The sequence below is a fragment of the Hemiscyllium ocellatum genome, chromosome 14, assembly GCF_020745735.1.
Source record: "Hemiscyllium ocellatum isolate sHemOce1 chromosome 14, sHemOce1.pat.X.cur, whole genome shotgun sequence".
In the NCBI taxonomy this organism is placed as follows: domain Eukaryota; kingdom Metazoa; phylum Chordata; class Chondrichthyes; order Orectolobiformes; family Hemiscylliidae; genus Hemiscyllium; species Hemiscyllium ocellatum.
The window spans coordinates 4634574-4652579 of record NC_083414.1 but is presented as its reverse complement, the minus strand read 5'-3'; the positions used below and the strand labels follow the sequence as shown (position 1 = coordinate 4652579).

General features: G+C 40.1%; 1 protein-coding gene across 1 annotated transcript in view; it reads left to right on the top strand.

Moving 5' to 3' along the window:
• LOC132822224 (host cell factor 1-like) overlaps positions 1–18006 on the top strand; it is a 115759-nt gene that overhangs the window by 25067 nt on the left and 72686 nt on the right. Inside the window, exons 3-5 of the mRNA XM_060835325.1 lie at positions 10878–11038; positions 14390–14595; positions 17865–17949. Coding sequence (XP_060691308.1) covers positions 10878–11038; positions 14390–14595; positions 17865–17949 — 452 coding nt within the window. The remainder of the gene's footprint in view (positions 1–10877; positions 11039–14389; positions 14596–17864; positions 17950–18006) is intronic.

The following is an 18006-nucleotide window of genomic DNA, read 5'->3' as shown; positions in this document are numbered from 1 at the left end:
AGGACAGTTGGCCGCGCTCTCTGGCTAACTCAAACCTCCGGCTTCGTTATACCTCAAACGTCGGATCATCTCGTTGGTTTGATATTGGCAGAACAGTAAAATTCAAACTTGATTGGGTTTTAGTATCTTGTGGCATAATTTAAACTGGTTAAATTTGAACTGTTGTGGAAACATAGTAACCAAAACTCAGGTACTTGTTTCATAACCAAATAATTTCAATTTTCCAGTACACTGAGACCACTAGTCAGTCACATGGTGCCTGCAAGCTCTGTAAAACCGCTTTCACACTCCCTTAAAGGTACAGTGTACACCATCAACTTCATAATACCTCTCCCCTTCAGAAAATAATGAAATGTTGGCTTCTATTTTTCTTAACCCCATTACAATGAAATACATAAGACATTAATCTAAGTTCATATTAATTTCTGCGCACACATATATTACATTGGTATCGGTTCAATCTTTTCTGTACTTTATCCATTTAGTCCACAATAACGCATCTGCTATCACAATTGTTATGACCCGCAATATGTACAATTTGTAAATTCAAAGACTGCAACATAAGACTCCAACAAAACAGTCTCATATTCTTCTCTTTAAATCATGCCAAAAATGTAAGAGGATTGTGATCCATGTATGCAACTGTCTCGGACAGTTTGTCACATAAATGCTGTAAGTCTAGTACCAAACTCAATAATTCTGTTGCGATGGTAGTGTTATGACGCAGGGTAAACCCTCCTGCTTAATTTAAACCAGCAACATAGAAATAATTTATCCTGTACAGTCATCTGTGAAGATTTGTTTGGCCAAGAACTATTTAAGGTAAAAATTAGCAACTTTATTTCTTGAAGTATAACAGAGAATAATTAACTAACAACCATTTACAACTCCTTCCTCTGAGTATTTTGTACTTTCCCTTCTATAATACTAGACCGATAAAAACCCCCAATTAAGATTTAATGAATAGTTCAAATTTCAAAACCAGCCAGTTGTCGAATTTTCTCTTTGCAAATTTGCTATCCTGGACAGTGTTGATGGTTTTCTCTGTGCAAACTCTTCTCTCATCAGGTACCTCTCAGGCAGTCTACATCTGTTAGTCTTGTGGCAGTTCTCCTCTCAACTGTTCAATTTTTCTGTCTTATACCCCTCCCCAAAAAAAGCGTTGGATTGTGTCATTGGCTTTTAAGATTGTTAATATACTCGATTCAAACTTAATTGGAGTTTGGTATTTTTTGGGGGTATAATTTAAACTGATTGGCCTAAGTAGAATCTGTTTTGACGTTTCCAGGCAATTAGCTACTGAACCACATGTTCAGTATACAATATAATGTTACATTATATCTTGTTCAGAACATTTGGTGCTATCAGGTAGTTCTGCTAGCTTTTAACTCTATTTAACAGTACAGTACTTCCATATCTTCATAGTATAGTATGGGTGTTGAGTTTCTTTAAAGAGTAACCAACTGGCTGTTCCATTCCATCATCACCTTCCTGTAGCAGTACAGCACCAACTTCAATGTTGCTAGCATCGATTGCAACTCTGAAGGGTTCAAAAAGTTTGGTGTAGCTAAAACTGGCGTGGTAGTTAAAACTGCTTTTAAATTTGACAAATGTGCTGGAAAAAACAGCAGGCCAGGCAGCATCCGAGGAGCAGGAGAATTCTCCATAGTCCAGATAGACTGCACAGTTTGTTAACCCAGCCATAACTCTGTCCATGAGTCTTTGGAACGTGGCTGGTGCATTCTTCATTCCAAAGGTCACCTCTTTGAATTGATATAGTCCATTTGGGGTTACAAATACAGAAATTTCTTCGGCTTTCTCCAATAAAGGGACCTGCCAATAACCACGCACTAAGTCCAACTTTGTGATGTAACTGACTTGACCAACTTTTTCTATGCAGTCCTCTGATTGTGGTTTTGGGTGTGAGTCTGATTTTATTATGGTATTGACCCTCCAATAGTTCACACAAGATCGTTGAGTCCCGTCATGTTTGGGAACGAAGACACTCGGCGAGCTCCACTCGCTCTGACACTGTTTGATTATATCTTTGAGCATTGCATCACTCCTTTCTGGACATGTGTAGCTTTGAAAGGATTAAGCCTTCGGGGAGTGTTGTTTTTATCAGAACAGCATTCCCTACTTTTACCTCATGCACAATAGCATTAGTCCTCCCCATCTTATTTCTGCATATGTCCTCATACTGCTGCAACAAACGTTCAGCTGTGTAATTTGCTCCTGAGGCTGATAGTTCACTAAATTATTCCACTCCTTAAGGACCACCTCATTGTTTAACGTATTTTGAGGCACATCAAACTCCACAGCATCTGGATTTGATTCCTCACTCTGCAGGGCAGTAATGAACACCTGTTTCTCCAGTTCCTCCTGTCTGCTATTAATAAGGTTTCAACATATTCACAAGACCTACCCAGTGCAGTTTTTTCCTATCTGGCATCTTTACCAGATAGTTTACATGACTCAACATTTTCTATATTTGGTAGGGACTGCTAAACCTAGCTTGGAAGGGATCTCCTACCACTGGTAATGATACTAATATGTGATCCCCATGGGAAACGTCCAAATTTTATTTATCTGTCACTTGCTTCATTCTACGCTGTGTCCTCCTCAGGTGCTGTTTAGCCCTCTCACATACCCAATTTATTCTCTCCCTCACCTCCAATACATAATTCAAGTGTGAGATCTCCGACTTCGGTCCTGTCCATTTCTCTTTAATTTCAAAGGCCCTCTCACTTAATGTCCGAATATTAACTCAAAGGGAATAAACTGATCCAAAAGGGATAACTTTATCCCAATCATTCGGGTAATCCTGGCAATATGCTCTCAACATGATCTTCAGGGTCTGATGTCACTTTTCCCTGGCATACTGGATGATAGTATCATCTGGGTGGACGGTGGCTCATTGCTTATCACTGCTGCCTCTCCATACCAAGGTCCCAAGTTCAATTCCAGCCTCTGGTGACTGTCTGTGTGGAGTTTGCATATTTTCCTCGTGTCTGCATGGGTTTCTTCCGGGTGCTCCGGTTTCCTCCCACAGTCCAAAGATGTGCGGGTCAGGTGAATTGGCCACGCTAACTTGCCCATAACATTAGATGCATTAGTTAGAGGGAAATGAATGTGGGTGGGTTACTCTTCGGACAGTTGGTGTGGACAGGTTGGGCCAAAGGACCTGTTTCCATACTATAGGGAATCTAATCTAATATGTGCTGGATTTGAAGTGCTGTCTGCCTAAGCTATCCATGACTTCGTTAAACAATCAAATTAGACACTCGGTCTGACTGAATCTCTCTGGGTAGCCCATACCGCATGAAGAAAGCTACCAACTCCTCTACCACCCTTTTTTTGCCTTAATACTCTGTAATGGAATTGCCTCCAAAAATCTGGTAGATACATCCATTATGGTTAGCAAGTACTGGTTCCCATTTTTACTTCTTGGGAGGGGACCTAGACAGTCAATCATAACCCGCATGAAAGATTCTCTGAACGTAGGAATTGGCAACAAAAATGTTGGTTTTATTACTGCCTTTGGCTTACCTAATACTTGGCATGTATGGCAACAGTTAGCCACACCCATATGCATTCCAGGCCAATAGAAATGCTTTTGTACCTTAGCCAGAGTCTTCATACACTTGGGTGACCTCCTACAGGTAATTCATATGCTACCCATAAAACTTCCTGTCTGTATGCTACTGGCAAAACATTTTTGTGCGCTTCTGCCCATTTCTCCTCTTCTCTAACCTGCTGCGGTCTCTGTTTCCGTCTTAGGATTCTATGTTTAAGATAAGCTTCAGGAATATTCTCTGACTCCTTTTCTGAGTATGCATCAACATATATATCTTTTTATTGTCTAGTCTTTCTGTTGTAAGTCCATTAGCTTTTCAGGACTATATACCTGACCCTCTGCCTGTTCAGGATTTTCCCGTACCATTATGTCAAATGGGGTATCCACTAAATAAACTTCAACTCCTTCATTTTTCTCTTTAGTTTTTGCTTTGTGCTGTATAGTAGTGGGATCTTGTTACTGCACAATCTGAGAAAAATACCCTGGAATTTTCCTTTAACTCCTCAGTTCCCTGGTCTTTTGGCTTCTCCACAGCCAGGGTTGTCACTACCACCTTGGATCCTACTAAATCATTCCTAAGAACAAACTGTTCCTGGAACTGACACTCTGTCAATCACTCCCACTGTTTCTTCCCCAGTCTTGAGTTGACACTCCAACCTGATCTTACATGGACAGAAATTTAGCATTCCCTATCAGAAAAATTACCACTCTCTCTGGTAACAGGTCCGAAAGAATGTAAGTGTGTTCATCTCTTATTATTAGAAACTGACTAGGTGCTGTATCTCAAATTATGACTTCATTCCCTTCCCCTCTTCTTTCTGAGTAAACTTGACCCACAGAGGCTAATTCTTTATGAAGAGCAGGCACAAACTCCATTCCCAGCCCCTGCCTAGGCTGTGCTCTCTGCTGCAGCTCCTCTACCTTTTCTTGGGGTTTCCTTTACTACTTTCACTAATGCCACAGGTTTAGCTTCTTTTACCATGCCTTTTCCCACAGAGCCTTTCTTTAACGACCAGCACTGTGTCTTTGCATGTCCCACTTTACCACAGTGGAAACACCTGAGGCCTTTCACCTCCTTTCCACCCTCTTGGGCCTCTTTTTTAACCTGTGGTAAACAATTACCAGTGTTGTCTACTCTTTGTTTTGTAGTGTAGGATCTCCCCTTCTCCCAATTTCTATCCCTCACAGGATGAAATTCTTGCTGGAAACTAAACTTTGCCTTATGCATCAATATATATTCATCTGCCATCTGTGCTGCTCTTCACACTTCTTGAACTTTCCATTCATCCACATGAATTCTTACCATCTCTGGAAGTGAGTTTGTGGGAAAAGATCTGCCACCCTGCCTGCCCATAGCATGCCCACACATAACACAGGAAATCAAACCTATCCAAATCATTCCAGAAACACCCAGAATACCTCCGTATTGACCAAACAAGCTGATAAGAGACTCGCAGACAAGGGATTTCACTTCCCAAGGCAAACTAACAATAAGCTTCCTGGACCCGGTGAACACAGCTGTCCCAAAGCCCCGAGGGCAGTCTCATAACCCAGTGATACCAAAGCCCCACACAGGACAGATCAGATGGAGAGGCACCAGAATACCTCGCTCACAGGATAGAAACAATGGAAACACCTTACTGTTCCAAAAGATTTGGAGACGCCAGTGTTAGACTGGGGTGAACAAAGTTAAAAATCACACAACACCAGGTTATAGTCCAACAGGTTTATTTGGAAGCACTAGCTTTCGGAGCATTGCTCCTTCAGGTGGACAACCGCCTGCTGAAGGAGCAGTGCTGCAAAAGCTAATGCTTCCAATTAAACCTGTTGGACTATGACCTGGTGTTGTGATTTTTTTTAACTTTGTTTCAAAAGAGAGATTCTCGCCTACCTGCAAAGAGAGCTGGAATCTCCTCATCCCATCAGGCACTCATTGGTGCTGGCAGGATGTTACATTGTATCAACAATCAGGACATTCTTCTGATAACTGCTTTTCAATTATCATCAAATTTTCAAATTAATTTTCAAGTACATTGTATTTTCCCCCATTTTAATTAACTTTATTGTACAAGATTCCTATAAAACCTGGCTTGATTCTCCACTTGAGGAAGAGAGGTTTCTGCTATCTGGACAGACTGTCTGTCTGTGCTGTTTCAGCTTAATCAATTTCTCTTCAGCAATATCACCATACTAATTAACTGTTTGTTAATTTCACTTCGATCTGTATTTTGTGATCTCTGCTTTATTGGGCTAATTTCGCCGACCTGAGTTTTTAAACTCCTCCAACAGAATGATCTCTCTTAGAACCTCATAGGTCTTGGGTTACACTCGTTTATCAAAAGTACTATGTTTAATTATTTCAAATTCAACGTGAGTCTGACCTGGTTCCTCCTGTGTTTCTGAACTGCTGTCTATACGCTTCTGGTACCAACTCATAAGCACTTGAAGATGTCAAACAGGCTACTTTATGATCTCTTGATCCCTCATCTGATAGTGCTGCAAATACCTCTCTAGCTCTGCCTACCATCTTAGTTTGAATTGGCATTACCCAAAAGTCCATCTGCCTAGCCAATTTTTCCAACTGAAATAAAGAAGACTTCAACATCTTTCTCAGCAAAATGTGGCGGTGTTTTATCATATTTGTATGTATCATTACTTTCTCTCTTCATCTCCATCCTATTAACTTGACTTTCCTGACTAATTCGCAACTTCTGAAGTTCACAGTCTCTCTCGCGCTGTCTCTCTCTTTTTTTCTCTGTCTCTCCCTTTCTTTATCTTCCAACTCCATTTTTCTCAATTCTGCACATGTCTGTTTCTCTGACACACCTAATGATTGACTAACTCCCTTACAATTTCAGCTTTAGATTAGATTACTTAGTGTGGAAACAGGCCCTTCAGCCCCACAAGTCCACACCGACCCTCCAACGAGTAACCCACCCAGACCCATTCCCCTACATTTACCCCTTCACCGAACACTGCTGGCAATTTAGCATGGCCAATTCACCTAACTTGCACATTTTTGGACTGTGGGAGGAAACAGGAGCACCCGGAGGAAACCCACGCAGACACGGGGAGAATGTGCAAACTCCACACAAACAGTTGCCTGAGGCAGAAATTGAACCCAGGTCTCTGGCGCTGTGAGGCAGCAGTGCTAACCACTGTGCCACCGTGCCGCCCATTTTTGTCCCTGGTTAAACCAAATTCTAACTTCTTTGCTAATTCCAAAAGTATAGTCTTTCTCTGTCCTTCTAAATATCCATGGCAAATTTGGGAATCATCTTCAAACCATAGAACTACTTTAACAATTTTAGGAGCCATTTCTCTCACTTTTAATTTGTTACTCATGGGTTGGTTGAATTAAACAAATTCTCTCACCTGTGTTTTATTTAAAGATCTAGGACACTAATCAGCAAGTATTTAAATCTGCTAGGATCTTTCATACCCCAAATCTCAGCGTGGATCTGTCTAAACCTGTCCAAATCAAGGACCCAAACCCCCAAACTGTTACAACGCAGCAGTGAACCCCTCTGTTAATTAAATCAAACACCCAGTAAAGCTCACCTCGCCTTGTATTCTGTTAAAGTATGTGACAGAGAACTCTGAAATTCCACTATTTAAAGAAAAATATCAATTTATTCCTTTAACTCTAAAAGTGAACATTAAACAACAACTATTTACAACTCCTAAGCCTCCTTTTCTCCTGACCTCTTCTTATCTGACTCCAACTCTATAACAATATGCTGTTCCAATAACCACCTGCATTAAAATTATATAAATGTAATTTTCAAAACCAGACAGCGGCGGTAGACTCTGTCATCCTCCCTCTGGCTGTAGATCTCCCTGGATCATCGGTCTTTTGCTGAAAAGATGTTTCATGTGAAAAAGATACCTTTGATAGAGTTTTTTGTTCGCAGTTACTTTGGCGATGGCAGTTGGCAACTCTGGCTAACTCTCAAAATACCGGCTTTTTTATATCCCAAGCATCAGATTATCTCATTGGCTTGATGTTGGCAAAACAGTAAAATTCAAATTCGATTTGGTTTTAGTGTCTTGGGGCATAATTTAAACTGGTTAAATTCGAACTGTTGTGTAAACATAGCAACCAAAACTCAGGTACTTGTTTCATAACCAAATGTTACATATTTTCAATTTCCCAGTACACTGAGACTGCTAGTCAGTCACATGACTGGCGCTGCAAGCTCTCAGTGCAAAACCACTTTCTCACACACTCTTAAAGGTACCATACATGCCTTCAACTTCATAGCAAACTGATCTTCCGATTTGTGTTTTTTTTTTAAATGTGGTTTCCACCACCCCTTCCCTGCTTAAAGTTTGGGAGACATTGAGACTTTTTGTAGGAGCTTGCTGTGTCCAAATTGGCTTGCTGTGTTGCTTATACACGCTGTCTGTAATTGAAAGGGAGTACATTACTTCATTGGCTGTGGGTGAAAAAAAATGTTTCTCCATCTGTTATTGTTCATCTGACATTAGTCAAAAGACTAGAGATTGAGCCCGAGGTTGAGTAGTACACGGATTTATTATATGTAGCTACTGATTCATTAGGCAAGTTTATCTTTATTGGTAAGTTCTTTGTATGTGTTCAGTGAAATATTCTTCATAGTTCACAACCTTTTACTTACAATCTAAGTTTTTTTTTCTGTTTTATTGTGTTTTTGGGCTCGTTTCACATGAAGGCTCTTCAGCCAAATATTACCACCGCTGGAATACTTTATCCAAACTCTTCCATTCCAGGAATTTTTTTCCAAAATAAAGTTATTGAACTCCTGGAGCTGTCAGCACGTTCACACTGTTCTGGTCAAACCAAATTTGCTGTGACCCAGACTGAATAAATCACAGAAATCATACAGTATAGAAGAGGCCCTTTAGCCCATTGAGACTGTACTGCCAAAACAGCACTAAATCTACAGTCTTCCCATTTTATCGATCTAGGCAAATAGCCTTGATTATTATGCCATTGTCAGTGTTCATCCAAGTATTTAACTACTCTCTTAATCTCCCTGCCACTTTCAGGGATTTGTGGACACACACCCCAAGATTCTTCTGCGTTTCCTAGTATTCTAGCATTCTTCAAGTTCTTTCTTATCTGATGCCTTCTTCCAAAGTATATTACCTCACACCTATCAGGATTAAATTCCATCTGCCACTGGTTTGCCCATCTGACCAGTATGTTTATATTCTCCAGCCATCTAACACCACCTCTCTCCCTGACAACCATCCAGCCAATCTTCATGTCAAACTTAGTATATAAAATATATCGTGAGCAATAAAGTACCCTGCAGTGATCCCTTGCACACATGCGCTTCCAGTCACACAACCAATCTTTGACCACTGTGTTCTGTCTCCTCCCACTCAGCCAATTTTGGATCCAACTTTCCAAGTTACCCTGGATGTCATGTGCTTTAACCTTTATTTATTAGTCTGTTATCTGGGATCTTGCCAAAGGCGTTGCTGAAATTCTTCTAAACTACAACTGCATTATCCTCATCCAAACACTTGATCACTTCCTCAGAAAATTCCAGCATGACCTTTTTTTTTCTGAGAAAGCCATACTGCCTATCCCTGATCAAACTTTGTCTCTCTGAATGAAGATTTAATTCTTTCCTTCAGAATTTTCTCCAGTACTTTTCCTACCACTAATGTGCAATTCACTGGTCTGCATTATGTCTATCACCTTTCATGAAAAGTGGAATCATGTTAGTCATCCTCCAGTCCTCCGGCACCTTCTCTGGATCTTGTCTTTTTTTCTCAATAGCCGAAGGGTGTGGTGCTGGGAAAGCACAGCTGGTCAGGCAGCATCTGGAGAGCAGGAGAATCTGCGTTCAAGCAAAAGCCCTTCATCAGGATAGAGGCTCATTCCTGATGAAAGGCTTATGCCAGAAACGTTGATTCTCCTGCTGTCTAATGGGTTTTGATTTTGCAGCATCACCCTCTTGACACTGATCTCCAGCATCTGCAGTTCTCACTTTCTCCCTTTTGTTTACAATAGAAGCATTTTTTTTAAAAAAAACAAAAAGACATTGGACTCTTTGCAATGACTTTCTAATGACATGAGTAATTTAAGCATTTTGATGTGGAGCTATAAACTTTAAATCAGCTAATGTTATTTGTCTATTGTCCTGAAGTTTTCAGTGACCAGAATACTTCCTTCGGGACATTGCGTTCACAGGAATAGAGGACAGGAAATTTTCTCTCTCTTGAAGATTTTGGGAGGTGGACGGAGGAGTACCAGCTCTGAGATCAGAAATTTCTGGCTGTTTGTATAGTAATCCATTTGTCCAAGAACAACAGGTTATTCCAGATTATTAGGTTCTGCAGTAGTGTAGTAGGTACATGCATGGGTCTTCAGTCTTGTTCAAAATCTAATAGTGTTATTGTACATTTAGTTTAAATGTTTAGCAGTCCATGGGACATTAATTACATTTTGCCTGCTCAAAGAGTAATGATCTAGGCTAGATATAATTCCACTCAGCAGGTAGTCACTCTGCACAACTGCTCAGTCTTTTTGGCACAAGTCCAAACTTAAAATCTGTCTTATCATGGAACCTTTCACAGTCAAGCTATAATTATTTTTAAATCCATCTGTTTGGACAGGTTAGATTTCCAGAGCAGGTAGGACATGAAGCTGGATTTTCTGGCTCAGAGATAGGTGTAGCACAACAACCCTCAAATGCTTTATTTTGGTGCGCATGAGAATGCAAGTAGCAGAGAATGCCAAATCCACCCCACCATATGTGCAATTTTGGAGGAACTGGAACATTAATGAGAAGGGAGGAAAATCATTGGCTGATTATTAGTGGCTCCTCCAGTCGATTTTCATTTTTACCCTGAAAGTGCAACGGTTATTTACAGAATCTGCCTGGCAGCTGATTTCACCACAATCAATCAAACTTGGATTCCTACTGCTTGAACAGGGAGGTTTTTTTTCCTCTTCCCCCGAATAAATCCAGGAAATTGCAGTAATAGGGTGAAGAACCATACTACCCTTTTTTAGAAAATTATTTGGAGGCATTTTTAAGTTGTGGATTAGAATTAATGAAACAAATCTATCAAATGTATTGCAAAATACAAAGGACTGTTAACTATCCATGTTCATGCTGGTAAAGTGTGTTTTGGTGATACAGCTGTTCTCCTGTGAATGAGACTGTTGTCCAAGGTTAGCATGCAGTACTTATTTTGACATAATTTTGATACTCTTAAGGCTTTGAAATTGACACCACAGCTGGGTAATATTCAGGTAAAACATCAACAATCATTAATGTTACTGTGCTTTATTTTTCAGGCAAGCAGATGGGAATGGAAAAAGTTGAAGGCCAAAGCCCCCAAAAATGGTCCCCCACCATGTGCCCGTCTCGGACATTGCTTTTCTGTAATTGACAATAAATGTTATTTATTTGGGGGATTAGCCAACGACAGTGAAGATCCAAAAAACAATATTCCACGGTAAGAAACCTGGGTGATTACTCTTCTTTAAAACTTTTTTCCTTTTTCAAACTTGATATTAATCCAGAATTCAAGAGGTGATACTGAGTTAATTCCAAGAGAGCAACATAGTTGATTGGGTTGTGAATAGGAAATGAAAGATTCTTTCTGGTTTAGTGTTAAAGAAGCACAGCTGCATCCTGGAATTGGGAGGGAAACCAGTTCAGCTTTGAGTTTCCGCTGGCTGAGAGTCTATTGTCAAGGTCATGAGACCTGTCCTGCAATTATAAGAACACATGATGCAGGGATATCATCATGCACTGTCTTAAAAACGAGTCAATTTTGTTTCTTGAACTTGCACTTCAAGAAGATAAATGCATACCTTTTGTGCAGGGGGCAAATGAGAAATCAAGTACATGCAGTTGTTATTGCATCAGCAGCTCAAATTATAGGCTTTTCACTGTCTAGCTTCTCAACTGCAGCAGCTTAGAAGGTACTGTGGAAGCCTGATTCAAATGGGTATTTCTATCTTAAGTGCCGCTGGTGTTATTTCTACGGTGAAGTGTGCATTTTGGAATGTTTTGACTGTGGTCTTGTATAACAGTGCCTCGATTACATTGTGCATGCAGAGTGCAGTGAAAATTAGCACAACATTGGTTAAAATTTAGATTAATTTCAGTTAAGTTACTCAGTCATCTTCCTCCAATTCTTATGATAATCATTCTGAAAAAGAATAGGTAAGGTACAGAAAATCTTTAGTGGGGAAAGCCAAAACAAGAGGACAGAATGTTAAGCTTGCATGTCATATGCATGCTGTATTGAACTAAACTTGTGGAGGTGTAGCAAGTAGAATGTTAGAGTGATTCTGTGAAATCAGGAAACCCGTTTTCATGAAAAAAATAGTGTAAAGGTAAAACTCTTTCCACAATAATCTATAGTGATTCAAATTCTATGGGACCGAGATCAAGATGATTTTATTAGGTTAGGGTGTCAATGCATTGAAACAAAGACAAGTAAATGGAGAAGAGTCACTGGACCAGAAAGATTAACTCTTCTTTCTCTCCACAGGTGCCAACAGACATGCTGAGGGTTTTTTTTTAGCTATTTCTGTTTTCGTAGAAGTAAATGGAGTTTAAGGTGTCAGTTGAGTATCATCTAATTGAGGGGCTGAATAGCTCATTTTGTTCCTGTGGTCTTCTCAGATTGTAGTCCTTATAAGCCAGACAAGTTAGGAACTGTAGGTTCCCTTTTCCGAAGGCTGTTAATAACAGTTTTGTATTCATGATAGAATGGTAGCATTCTTTCTCTTGGTTCTGTCCAGAAATTACTGAGTGCAGGCTTGGCCAGCATTTATTGCCCATCTGTGTTTGACTTTGAGAAGGTGCTGGTGAGCTGCCACCTTCAACTGCTGCAATCCATTTAGTGTAGACACACCCAAAAGCCATTCGGGATATGATTCTCTGATTTTCGTCCAGCAACACTGAAGGAACAGCAATATATTTCGAAATCAAGATGCGTGAGTATCTTTGAGGAGATCCTGCAGGTATTTGGTGGTTTTGGAGTTTGCAAGATACTGTCCAAGGAGCAGTTGTGATTTTCTGCAGTGTAACTTGTAGATGATGCACATTGCTGCAACTAAGTGGTGGAGGGAATAAGTGTTTCTGGATATTATACCAATCGAGCAGACATCTTCTTCATGGATGTGTCAAGCCTCTTGAGTGTTGTTGGGGCTGCATTCATTCAGGCATGCGGGGTGTATTCCATCACACTCCTAACATTTGCCTTATAGATGGTGAATAGGCTCTGGGGAGTTGAGAGGTGAGTTACTCGCTGCAGGATTCCTAGCCTCTGACCTGTGCTTGTAGCCACAAGATTTATATGGTGAGTCCAGTTCAGTCTCTGGTCAATGGCAACTTCTTGAATGTTGATGGTGGGGGAATTCAGCAATGGTCATACCATTAACTGTCAAGGATGATGGTTAGATTCTATCTTGTTAGAGATGGTCATTGACCTTCAATTGTGTGGCGTGAACTTACTTGCCAATTGTCAGCCCAAATCTATTTAGATGTGGAAGCAGAAGTAAGCCATCCTGCAAATCAAGTCAATTCTGCTATTCAATGAAATCATGGCTTTTTTTTTAACCTTTCTCCCCCATAGCCTTGATTTTCCTTGATATTGTCCAGATTTGTATTAGAGCTTAAACTACTCCATCTGATTACATTACCTGTTCAGTAAGGTGTGATGGATGGTCCGGTTTACGTATGTTTTAACATAATTTATTTTTGAGATTCGAACTGTTTGCATGATTTATTTGTTAGTATTCTGTAACTATGGTGCTTTATTTTAAAACACAGTATTCAAGAGACTTTCCTGGAATTTTCATTTACATTGGAAGAATTTGTGTTAAAAAGTAAGCAATTGTCCACTCGGCTCCAGTTTTAACTACTGGGCAAGAATTGATTTTTCTTTAGGGAACACACCGAGCTTGGAGTAAAAGGGTTGAGTTTTATGTTCAACTTGATTCTTGGCTGAGGCTGGGTTTGTAAAGCAGTTGCACTTGAGAAAGGGATAATTTAGAATTGTTAAAAATCAGTTACCTCAGTGTAAATAGTTTGGTAAGGGTTCCTGACAAGAAGTGCTTGTTTAAAATCCTGAAGCGGTTATTTGAAGCTGAGCAAGTTTTTAAGCTCAGTTGTATGAAGGCCCCAGGAAGAGACCTTATCAAATTCTCAAGACTAAGTGTTGAAGTCACAGTTACATTAAGCCCTATAGGGGTGATAGAGAAGGGAAATCTCTCTAGTATGCATATTGTAAATGCTTTTGACATTAATGGAATTACATTTTTGCATGCTTTGGAAGTTTTTATTTGCATAACTCCGGTTTAAAAGCAAAATACTATGAATGCTGAAAATCTGAAAGAAACACAGAATATTGGAGAAATTCAGCAGATTTGGCAGCACCTTTGGAGAGAGAAACTGAGTTAATATTTCAAGTCCAGTATGACTCTTCAGAATCCAACTCAAAACATTAATTGTTTCTCTCTCATCAGATGCTGTCCGATTTGCTGAATTTCTCCAATGTTCTCCATATGTTTGTATCTGAATGGTTTGGTTTACTCTATTTTATCTTCATAATAACTTCAATTTTATTACTGAAACCAAATATGCAGCATTGCATAATTATCTTTTAAATGAGGCTAACTTGTTAAAACAAAGAAAAAAAAACAAAATTTGATCTCTCAAACAGTCTGGGTCTGTCTTGACACCAGTAGTGATGTCAGCTGGATTCGTGACAAAGATATCTGCAGAATTGAGGGTAAAATCTAAAGATTCTGGTTTTCATTCAAAAACTGTTATTTTTTTTTGTAAAAAGGTATTTAAATGACCTGTATATATTGGAACTAAAGCCAGGATCGGGAGTTGTGGGATGGGACATACCAGTCACCCATGGCACACCACCACCACCCAGAGAGTCTCACACTGCAGTCGTGTATCGCAACAAAGAGAAAAAACCAAAGCTTGTCATCTATGGTGGAATGAGTGGCTGTCGACTTGGAGATCTGTGGATACTGGATATTGGTAAATTTGTATTTTATTTCTCTGCAGTTGACAAATCTGTTTTAGGAGCACTAAAGTTTAAAAATGCACTCATGAAGCAGGAAGTATGACTTCTGCACGCTGTTTTCTAGATAATTATACCACAATGAGTGAGGACTTGCTGAAATCGGAGACCTCTGTCTCCATTGTTATAAGCTAGAGAAATGGATTTTTTTTTGCTTTCAACTTTACATAGAGGCCTGATTCTGACTTGAGTCTCCCCTAAGAGTAAAGAATTCTGTGTACCTGTATTTTATATTCAGAAGGTCACTTTATGGTAGAAGCAGCTTGTGTATGCCATCTATTGCATTTTCTCAACACAAAAACATTTAGGATGTTCGTGTACTCAATTCAGCATTTAATGGAAAATGCAGAAATCTGAAAGTTTGGCATTCAAAAGCACGATTGGAAGATATTGCAATTAAGCCTGTTCAACAATTACACAACCTTTAGTTAAGTTTGCTAATGATGCAAATAAGAACTACTCTTGGTGACATTTGGGCTGACCATAGGTCAAACTTCAGAGCTCTGATCTCTATGGTTACGCCATGTACTGAACTGTAGAAATTTGTTACTTGTTCCCACCAGTTAGTTAGATTTCTCCCTGCCCTGTCTGCTGACAGTGCTTGCTGATCTATGTGTCTGATCTCCAGCACCTCATCAGATTGAATATATAAAGTGACTTCGTGCTCTAGTCTAGATAATTTGGGAGAGGAGGAGGTCACTGTCAAGTTGGTCGTGATCTGTCCTAATGTACTGTACATGCATATACGCATGTGTGGTTTCCAGAAGAAACTGCTGATAGAGACCCACTTCCGTCCAAATGGCTCCTAACCTGTGTGTGGTAGCACTATTTTCTTTCCAGCTCCATTTACTCATTAAATTAATTCTCTAATTATCGAAGCTTTAAAGTTGGAGAATTTGTTAACATTTTTGAAAGTGAATATTGGAAAGATGTTTCAATTGTAGGATGATATACAACACAGAAGAAAGCTATTTGTCTTATCCTGAACCAGATCTTTGTAAGAGGCATGCAATTAGTTCTGTTTGGCCTGCTGTTTCTTCAAGTTGTCCTTCACCTCCCCACAAAACTCCCCCACCCCCATCATAAGACCATAAGACATAGGAATGGAAGTAAGGCCATTCGGCCCATCGAGTCCACTCCGCCACTCAATCATGGCCATTGGGCATTTCAACTCCACTTACCAGCATTCTCCCCTTAGCCCTTAATTCCTTGTGACATCCTGAATTTATCAATCTATGCCTTGAAGACATGTAGCGTCCCTGCCTCCACTGCACTCTGCGGCAATGAATTCCATAGGCCTACCACTCTCTGGCTTAAGAAATGTCTCCGTATTTCTGTTCTGAATTGACCCTCTTTAATTCTAAGGCTGTGTCCATGGGTCCAAGTCTCCTCGCCTAACGGAAACAATTTCCTAGCTCCACCCTTTCCAAGCCATGTATTATCTTGTAAGTTTCTATTAAATCTCCCCTTAATCTTCTAAACTCCAATGAATACAATCCCAGGATCCTCAGCCATTCCTCGTATGTTAGATCTACCATTCCAGGGATCATCCGTGTGAATCTCCGCTGGACACATTCCAGTGTCCGTATGTCCTTCCTGAGGTGTGGGGACCAAAACTGGACACAGTACTCCAAATGGGGCCTAACCAGAGTTTTATAAAGTCTCAGTAGCACAACAGTGCTTTTATATTCCAACCCTCTTGAGATAAATGACAACATTGCATTCGCTTTCTTAATCACAGACTCAACCTGCATGTTTACCTTTAGAGAATCCTCGACTAGCACTCCCAGATCCCTTTGTATTTTGGCTTTACAAATTTTCTCACCGTTTAGAAAGTAGTCTATGCTTTTATTCTTTTTCCCAAAGTGCAAGATCTCGCATTTGCTCACATTGAATTCCATCAGCCATTTCCTGGACCACTCTCCCAAACTGTCTAGATCCTTCTGCAGCCTCCCCACTTCCTCAGTACAACTGCCTATCCACCTAACTTTGTATCATCAGCAAACTTCGCTAGAATGCCCCCAATCCCTTCATCCAGATCATTAATATATAATGTAAACAGCTGCGGCCCCAACACTGAACTCTGCGGGACACCGCTTGTCACCGGCCGCCATTCCGAAAAAGAACCTTTTATCCCAACTCTCTGCCTTCTGTCAGACAACCAATCTTCAATCCATACCAGTAGCTCACCTCAAACACCATGGGCCCTCACCTTGCTCAGCAGCCTCCCGTGTGGCACCTTAGACTTCCAAAAGGCCTTTGATAGACCACATCCACTGGGTTTCCCTGGTCTAACCTACTTGTCACCTCTTCAAAGAATTCCAACAGGTTTGTCAGACACGACCTCCCCTTACTAAATCCATGTTGACTTGTTCTAATCAGACTCTGCTCTTCCAAGAATTTAGAAACCTCATCCTTAATGATGGATTCTAGAATTTTACCAACAAACGAGGTTAGGCTTATTGGCCTATAATTTTCCATCTTTTGTCTTGATCCTTTCTTGAACAAGGGGGTTGCAACAACGATCTTCCAATCATCCGGGAATTTCCCTGACTCCAGTGACTTTTGAAAGATCTCAACCAATGCCTCCGCTATTTCCTCAGCCACCTCTCTCAGAACTCTAGGATGTATCCCATCGGGGCCAGGAGATTTATCAATTTTAAGACCTTTTAGCTTTCCTAGCACTTTCTCTTTTGTAATGGCAACCATACTCAACCCAGCTCCCTGACTCCCTTTAATTGTTGGGATATTACTCATGTCTTCCACTGTGAAAACTGACGCAAAGTACTTGTTAAGTTCTCCTGCTATTTCCTTATCTCCCATCACTAGGCTTCCAGCATCAGTTTGAAGTGGCCCAATGTCTACTTTTGCCTGTCGTTTGTTTCTTATGCATTGAAAGAAACTTTTACTATCATTTCTAATATTACTGGCTAGACTACTTTCATATTTGATCCTCTCCTTCCTTATTACTCTCTTTGTAATCCTCTGTTTGTTTTTGTAGCCTTCCCAATCTTCTGATTTCCCACTGCTCTTGGCCACTTTATAGGATCTCTCTTTTTCTTTAATATATCAAATATCAAATATATTTATTTTTAAATGTTCTCTTTGAATCTCCGCAGGTTCTTTAGGCAGTTACCAAAATAATGTTTTGTATATTTATTTACCAAATGCTTGTAGTCTATCTGATTAACAAGTTTCTTGAATATGTTTTATTTGCACGATGCAGAGAGCTTAACGTGGAACAAACCAGAAGTTGCTGGAGTTCCACCACTGCCCCGAAGTCTACATTCTGCCACGATGATTGGGAGCAAGTGAGGATCTATTCTATGAAACATATCAAATTCTTAAGAATTGCACTGCCAGTTATG